The 9,285-nt window shown below is 36.0% G+C and overlaps 1 protein-coding gene across 1 annotated transcript in view; it reads right to left on the bottom strand.

Moving 5' to 3' along the window:
* The window catches only part of LOC106884339 (calcitonin gene-related peptide type 1 receptor), a 130,531-nt gene that overhangs the window by 35,815 nt on the left and 85,431 nt on the right, over nt 1–9,285 (bottom strand). Inside the window, exons 11-12 of the mRNA XM_052969887.1 lie at nt 6,088–6,226; nt 3,840–3,881 (exon numbers count right to left, since the gene is read on the bottom strand). Of these exons, the coding sequence (XP_052825847.1) occupies nt 3,840–3,881; nt 6,088–6,226 (181 nt within the window). The remainder of the gene's footprint in view (nt 1–3,839; nt 3,882–6,087; nt 6,227–9,285) is intronic.

Below are 9,285 nucleotides of genomic sequence, written 5' to 3'. Positions count from 1 at the left end.
TGTTTTCTATTTCTTTCTTTCTTTCTTTCTTTCTTTCTTTTCCTCTCTCTCTCTCTCTCTCTCTCTCTCTCTCTCTCTCGTTTAACCACAGAAAAATCTCCAGTGCAAAATATAACCCAAAAGTGATTACTGAAATACACTACGAGTGGAAAAAAAACTGAGTGACTATCCGGGAGTTAACAGCGTATTAATTCAGCTCATAATGACAATGATATATGAGTTACACTATCATACCCATAATCCTTTAGTCTGTTACATGTAAATGCAATTTTCAAAACGTGTAGAAATGTTAATGAATATAGGAAGGTTATTATTCCACTGAGCCATACACACAAATTATTTGTGATTCTAAATGCTTTAGTGTAGTGGGAGTAAACTAATACTTAAATCAACAATTCTCAATACAAAAAAGGTATTTTGTTAGCGATATGCGTGATGAATTGGTATCTCTGATAAGACTTTGTGTCATTAGGAGCTGTTAGACTCTTTAGGTTTAGGACGGAAATTGTATACATGCACACAGGAGAGTCATACACAGCTTACTTTAACTCTTATTTTATAACACTGTATCAATATATCACAGTAACTAATACGCATATATTCGCTGTTACACGCACGCACGCACACACGCACACAATTTTAAATACAATTGTAGAATTAAAAACATTCTGAGAGAACAGATTACACAAACTGTGAAAAAAATTTAATTTAATTCTGACAAAACTTTGTCGAAACTTAAAGAAGACCATTTTCAAAAGCAAATACAAATATCAGTGAATAGACAAAAACATCATAGCTAAACGTATGTCTTCTACAACCAAATCGTGTCTACAGTCGCTGTATACAATGAACCTATGATTTTAAACAAAGGTTTATATGAAATATCTATACAATCTGACCCCCAATAGTTGGGTTTTACGCAAAAGCTAAAAAAAATTGTGGAACTCCAAACATCCAGAATTAGATTTATCCGCAAAATATTTAAGCAAAGCGTATCATTAAATGTAAATTGATACATCAAATGGAAATGTCTGATTCAAAGCAGGCTGGTACTATAAAACCAGCCAGTGAAGATAATCATCTCACTTCCACTGATGGACAGACAGAACGATCAGCTAAATCTAGCAGTAAACAACATACTAACAATTTAGCTGAAATTCATATCTAAAAAATTCTGGACGCCTTACCAGTAATCTGGGGTGATATGTTTCAACAGGTCCACAATTAAAATTTGGATGACAGTAAATCAGAATTAGAGGCAGTTAACGAAAGATCAAACAAATATGCAAAGACAACACAGCTTAAAGGTACGAAAACAACTTGCGAAACGATTAAGCTTTTGATATATATCTCAGTCATTTTGCAAGGTACTATTTTCCCCTTGAATTTGTGATTTCAGAGGAAGGCAAGAAATTCTTCTTATTTTGCATCTTTGGTATTTCGTCTTTAGAGTTTGAATTGTAGAATTGTCTATCCAATCGAAATATTGCAATAGCTAACAGTGAAATATAGAATTTTTAAAAAAGCTTTTTCAACTGTTATCAAGTCTTTGAGAACATTCACGTCTGTTTTTCAAAAATATATAATTTGAAATATATTGCTTTTGTTTAGCACTGGAAATTGTTCGTATTTTAATGTTCTTGAATAAACTTCTTCGCATACAAAAGCTGAGACAACTATACTTCACAGTTATTATTTTGAAATGCTTGTCTTCTGATATTTGCGAGTCCATTTAACCCTGTTAAATGTTGGCCTTCCTAAACATACGATAGTTCCAGCCCTAAATAAACTGAACTTGTACTTTTAAAGATGTTCTTCAGGATAACGTGAAATAGAATAAAGTAAAATATAGCTATGAATAAAATGTGCGCAGATTATGAATTTTGATTGAAGAGATGGGGCCTCAAGACAAAAAGTTGCAGAGCCTCTAAAAGTCATGCTACGGCCCTGTGTCCGCAACATCATGTATAAATTACACACTGGCTGCCTCAATCTGTTATTGCAGGATCATTGTGCCATCTACAATATTATAACACTCAAGCAAATTGGAGGAAAGAAGGAGGTGTGGAGCTGTATACAGCAGCTACTAATAAACAAAATGATCCATGAAAAAAACAAAAAAAAACGGAAAAAATAGCAGAAACTAAGCCCTAGTGTGACTGGATTACCAGAAGGCTTTTGGAAGTATACCACGTAATTGGATTATCAAGGCTTTACAGTTAGTAAAAGCCCCACAGCCACTTTGCACTTTATCGAACCACTTTGTTCCGTAGGGGTGATAAAGAGCAAATTGAGTCGGATCGCATTCACTACCAAAAAGGCATTTTCAGGGTGATAACCTGCTGCTGTTGCTCTTCGTCCGCGCATTAAACCCACTATCATACCAGCTCACAAAACAGTAACTGGAAGGGTATTCGGCTATAGAAAATCTGCCTCAATGAAATTTCTTTGATCTAAGCAATCATGGGAAAGTAGACGCTAAAATTTTTAGTTGTTCGTTTTTCGTACAAATGAACAAAAGAAATATTTGGAACATGTTAGATTTCTATATTCGTAACCAGGAATATTCCATCGTATCTAAAAGTCTCATAGAATTTAAATGAAATTAAAATGATAGAAAATAACACACTAATACAGACAAACGTACGCGCGTGCACACACACACACACACACACACACACACACACACACACAAGGGCCGGCTGAAAAGTGCATAGGTTGATCAAGATATTCATAAAATGTGACCAAATAAAGCTTATTTTTTAACATAGTGCAACTTGCAGTCCACACACTTCTTCCATCGGTATTGTATGCTCAAAAACAATAGAAACTAAACTTTATTACATATTATAAAATGAAAGGCTAAAGAATATATGAAAGCACATCAAATCATACCGCACAATGAAAAACAGAGAAAGTTTTCAATTCATCTTATTGTAGATCTATAATAATAAAAAAAGACGAACTTTCTGGGCAGTAAAACATTCTACTTAAGAACTAACAGAGTCGGTAGTGTATTTAGCACAATACTAAACACAATAAGTCTATACTGATGTATCAATTCAACATTGCATACCAAGGACAGACGCTCTTTAAAATACCCAGACCCACAATATTGATTAGAGAAAAATGCATATACATATATACACATACAAACACAAGCATATCCTATTCACATATTGGTGACGCTTTTGATTCCATAGAATAGAAATTACGTTAAAATAAAACCAATGCGACTGAATATGCTAAATTTGCAATTAAATAACAATAAGTTATGCGAGAAAAGGTTAATATATGTTAATATATGGGATTAGTAAGGAACCTTCTGGAAAACTTTCTCTAACTGACAACTAATTAATTATTTTTAACTGAGAACGAGGTCAATTTGAACATTACATTCTCATTTGATCAGAGACCTACTTAATTTGCGATGGAGTAATCCTATGATCAAAAGCGTCCAGATTATGATCATTATATATTTTTTGTTTTTGTATATTCAAAACTACATTGTCCGACATATCCTTCATTTTCAGACAATAGGATGGGATTCAAGGGAGATGCAGGTGCTATAACTAAACCGAATGAGTCCAGTGAGGCTCTCTCACTGGCTCAGTTTCAATACATTGTACAGTAACGTGGTACGTGCAATAAGAATTGAAAATTTTTGGAAGTCCGAAAGAACTGAATTGATACTATATTAGTGGAACTTATTTCATAGGTCATAAATGGATGAACAAGATAGACAAGATAATCGAGATGAAGAAGGAAGAAGATTGCGCAAAACATCAAGTCTACCTGTCTATTCCAAAAGTTTTAAAAAGTTGAAATTAAATATTTACCTGTTCATGGAGAAAGCAGAATAGCAGTGATAAAATTAATCCCTGAAAGGCAAAAACAGAAAAAAGTGATTTGCTCAAGATATTTGCGTATGGTATTAGGATATTAATTTATTTTTAGGTTTAATCGACAATTTAGGTTCACATAATATAGCTAGGGTTATATCACGTAAGACGTTACGAGGGGTGTCTGAAAAGTTTTGAGCTTAACCTACAATCGGGGCTGCTATATAGTTAAAACAATTTTTTCTGGTAAGTACAGTCTTTTCGGAGTATTCTTGCTCATTTTCATGATTCTGATATTTAAATTTTTTTTTGTTGCAGATTTTTGAATAAACAAGCTTCGAATTTTCAAGGAAAATGGAGAAAACTGAGTATCGTGCTGTCATAAAGTACTTTCATTTGGGAGGCATGACTCCATTAGAAATCCATGAAGATATGGTGAGAACGTTAACAGACAATGCTCCTTCATATGCAACAGTCAAACGCTGGATAAATGAATTCAAGCGTGGCAGAGAGAGTGTGGAAGATGATCCAAGATCAGGGTGTTCTCCAACTGCAACCACCAAGGACAACCTTGACCTTGCTCCTGGTATGATAATGCAAGATCGCCGAATATCATGTCGTCAGATAGCGGAGAGACTGGGCATCTCAACTGAAAGAGCAGACAACATTGTGACAGAAAGAACTTGGGTTCTCAAAGGTTTCTGCAAGGTGGGTCCCTCACCTTTTGACTCCTGAACAGAAACGCACCAGGTGCACTTTGTCCACGAGCAATGTGGAACTGTTTGAAGCTGATGAAGAGAATTTCTTGCTCGTTTCATTACTATGGACGAAAGTTGGGTCCATCACTACCAGCCTGAAACCAAGGAACAATCAAAGCAGTGGAAGCACACATCTTCTCCTACTCCAAAGAAGGCCAGGGTCATTGCTTCAGCTGGTAAGGTCATGGCGTCCGTTTTTTGGGATTCTCAAGGTGTCTTGCTGATCGATTACCTTGAAAAGGGTCACACCGTGACAGGGTTGTATTATTCTCTGCTGCTGAAACGCCTCCGAGAAACAATCAAAGAAAAAAGGCCGGGAATGCTCACCAGGAGTTCTTCATCACGACAATGCTCCAGCCCTCACCTCAGTAGTTGCCATGGCAACAATTCGTGATTGTGGATACTAACTTGTTCCCCATCCGCCTTATTCGCCAGACTTAGCCCCCTCTGAGTATTTCCAAAAATTAAAAAGCCCTGGCTGGTCGCCATTTTGCCAGTGACAATGACGTCATAGACGCTGTAGGAAGTTTCTTGGAGTCCCAAATGAAAGAGTTCTTCTACGCCGGAATAATGGCGCTTCAGCACCGCTGGAGAAAGTTTTCAGCCATCGAAGGGGACTATGTTGAAAAATAAATCATCAGAAGTCTTGTACCCTGTTTTGCTTTTTTGAGGCTCAAGACTTTTCAGACACCCCTCGTACAGTGAGATGACTGAAGACTTTCAAAATGTTCTATAAGATAAGAACAAACATTTTCAATGTTTGTAACGAAGAACGATGCCGTGCTTGTAAGTTAAATGTTATTTCTGGAAAATGGAATATATTTGTGGAGTAAGGAATTAACAAGAGATAGTGCCTATTTCAATGTGGAATCTTTTGAACAATATTTTCTGACTTTGAACTAGAAATAGACTTAAACAACAGCAGTGTCTACTTTCCAGAAACTGGAAAAATACATTGACCAGACCGCTAAGGAGTCTAACTGAATTGAGAGAACTGGTGACAGATCTGTTAGAAACTTTCCCGGTATGAATAACTCTAAGTTATTCTTACAGAAAAGCCCCACAGTTTAACGGTGTCGCTTGCTGAGTTAATTAGCATTGTGACATCACCGTAAACTGTGGGTTTGGTTTTACTTCCAATACTGATTTTGCTTAAATTACCATAAGTGGTGTTAAGCTCCTCATAGTTGCCATTTGCTATTTTGTTGCGTTACTAATTCACCCAAGGAGTAATTGAACTTAAGCAGTGTATAAATGGCAGGATTACATATGCGGGGTTTCAACCAACAATAGAAAGAAATAGAATTAAACATCACAAGAAATTTTGTTCTGTTATTTACCGTTTTTATCATGCATGCAGCTTTAGAAAAATTTCATACATATTGAATTGTAATTGGTGAACCGTTTTTAAATATTATGAACTGACGGTATAAAGCATTAAAGTTTAATATCTTGCAACATAGATATTAGAGTGATTTTTTACTAACCTGGAACGAACTGTATAACATTGATACATAAAGAAATGGCACGTCAACAGCTACGTTCAGCTCTGGTGGTAGCATCATAAATAACAGATTAGGAACTCCGAACAACGGTACCAGCATGACTGTGAACTTAGCTAATTTTCTGAAAAGATATTTAGGATTGTCAATAATTTGATTAATTTGATGAGGCATGTACCTAATACTAGTTTCTCTTATGTGAAAGATCGAAAAATATATTTTTCTAGATATTTGTCCTTGGCACTTTTAAGGGAAAGGATTTCTATTTATTTTGTATATCATGACTAAGGAATGGTGAGCCAAATATCTTATCTATTCGGTCAACAGGATAATTTCACCTGCATTACAGTTTATAAAGATAAAGCAAAATCACTTTCGAAGGACACATATTAATCCCGTTTCTCATGGGAACTGAACTTTGAACAAGAGTTAACGGAATTGGAGAACAAGCAGTTTATTTAGAAATGATACATTTCTAAATCTCTCAGAGAGATTTATGCAGTAGTGATACGATGAAGTAGTTGTATGCTGTCAACTTAATGTGACAGTCCCCTGAAGAGAATAATACTACTGTTTGTTAGACCTAGGAAGCTGCACCGCTTCCTGTCGGCCTTGACACATTTCCTGTGTCCTTATGTTTACAAGGGGGAGACAAGCACCTCCACCCAGCTAAGTCTCCCCCTTGTAAATATAAGGACACAGGAAATGTGTCAAATGTTTATACGAACTGAGGAATATCCTGGAAAGTAGGAAATTGTACATATATGTTCAAAGTGATTTGTAGTTGAGAGACGATATCAAATCAAAGAACACATTTCTTCAAGCACTGTTAACAATACGTACAGATTCAGCAGAATAAAGAGAACAAGTAACAAAAGGCACCCAGTCTTTCTGCAATTCTCCTTCAATTTCTTAGACGTTCTTCCTTCTGGCGTCAATAAAATATATACCAGCAAAGTAGGAGAAACGATTTAATCAACTGTACCCATCCTTATATTTTATGCTGTAAATCAATACTTACGATTGAAGGAAAATAACGAAAAATATGCTATTTAACTTAAGGCCATGGTTTGAATTTAAATTTGACACTTCCGAATCCATAGAAAATATCTGGAAAAGAAAACGGAGAATGCACAATTATATTACTTTATTGAAACTGGGCTAAAACATGAATGAGCATACAAATATACATACATACATACATGCATACATACATACATACATACATACCTGCATACATACATACATACATGCATACATACATACATACATACATACATACGTACATACATGGATTATCATCGATAGAATACAATATCGCAAAGGCACATTTCAAAGAGACAGCCTCTCTGTGATGTTTCTACTTTCTGTAAACCCCTTGTCATTCATGTTAAGGAAGTCTGAAGGATATCTCACTGGTTCACAAGGAAACAGAAATACAAAAATTACACAGTTTCTTTCTAGATGACTTAAAACTTTATGCAAAGAATATGCATGAGATGAAAAAGAGACTTGACCTAGTTACAACATTCTCAAAGGATGTAGCGTTGGAGTTTGGTCAGGATAAATGCTGTTATATTGTTGTGAAAAGGGGGAAAGCTATAAACCAGACTAGTAATATCTCCAACAATGATTTGACTGTTTTCCCTGTATCTGACGGGGAATGTTACAGGTATCTAGGAGTGAATGAAAATATAGCTTACACTGGCACGTGTAACAAAACACGTGTCACTAAAGAATATTACAGCCAAATAAAGAAAATTAAGACCTCAGAATTCTCTGCATACAATAAAACAGTGGCCCACAATATGTTTGCAGTGCCAGTACTCATACCAACATTTGGGCTGCTTGATTGGACGCTTGATGAAATCCGAGCTATTGATGTGAAAACTCGAAAAATACTAACAAGCACACATAATTTCCACATAAACAGTGACGTAGACCGCCTCTACCTAAAATGTAAACAAGGCGGCAGAGGCTTAACATCAGATCAAAATACCTTTGAATGTTGCATCATATCCCTCCGGCAGCATCTTTTAACCACGAAGCGTCGAAGTGCATCTCTTGACCAAGTTTGCATATATGAGGCTCATAGCATAAGACTTGGAAGGCAGCTACTTGAGCAATACTCTTTCTCTGATAACCTAGAATACATGCCCAAAGAAGTCGCACGACTCTACCGCAACATATCATCAGATGAAAGGATGAGCCTATATGAGCAGATGACTATGCATGGATATGTTACTATCATCTGTGATGTTAGTAACATTGATCATCAAAGCAGTTTATCATGGACCAATAGCCGGATTACTACCTCCCACTTTGCAGGCTATGCGTTTCCAATCCAGGAACAAGAAATATCAACCAAGTACCTGATGCACAAAAGAGATAGAGATGCAAGAAAAGCCGTAAAATGTGACAAGCGATACAGACTTTGTGGAGTTCACACCAAAGATGTCACCAACTTCATAAAAAGTTGTCCAAAAATGTCATCACAGTGTTATCTACCGATGAGACATGACGTTCTAGCTTGGGCACTCTATAATGAAATCCATCGGAAGGATAACCCCGAGGACAAAGAAATAAAAACCCACAATATGGTAGAAGCCATAGCCACTCATAATGAAAAGGAATACTGGTGGAATGTCCCAGTGAAGACCTCAATAAAATGTAAGGACGACAGACCTGGTATATGGTTAGGGATAAAGACGAGAAAATGTGCACAGTTGTGGAAATTAGCTTCCGAGCAGATGTTAGCATAAAGCTGAGGATCAGTGAAAAAAGAGAACACCTATGCTGAACTATTGAGAAATCTGAAGTTACAAGTTCAGGTTTATACCTGTAATTATTGTGGCCCTGGGATATGTAACACACTGCCTAAATACCAATCTTGAGATATTAGGCTTCTCAAAACCAGAAAGGAGAAAGCTAATTCGAAGACTTCAGATCCAATCCATCACTGGAACTGTAAAAATCTGTAAAACTTTCTAGAAGTCTATCTTTTAAATAAACATGAGCATGTCTAGATATGTAACTCTATGCATGGGAATACATATATAAAACATACGTACATACATAATACATACATACATATATACATACATACATATATACATACATACATACATACATACATACATACATACATACATGCGTACATATACACATGCATACATACATATG

Source organism: Octopus bimaculoides, chromosome 8, assembly GCF_001194135.2.
Source record: "Octopus bimaculoides isolate UCB-OBI-ISO-001 chromosome 8, ASM119413v2, whole genome shotgun sequence".
NCBI classification, from domain to species: domain Eukaryota; kingdom Metazoa; phylum Mollusca; class Cephalopoda; order Octopoda; family Octopodidae; genus Octopus; species Octopus bimaculoides.
This window is presented reverse-complemented; position numbering and strand designations above follow the sequence as displayed.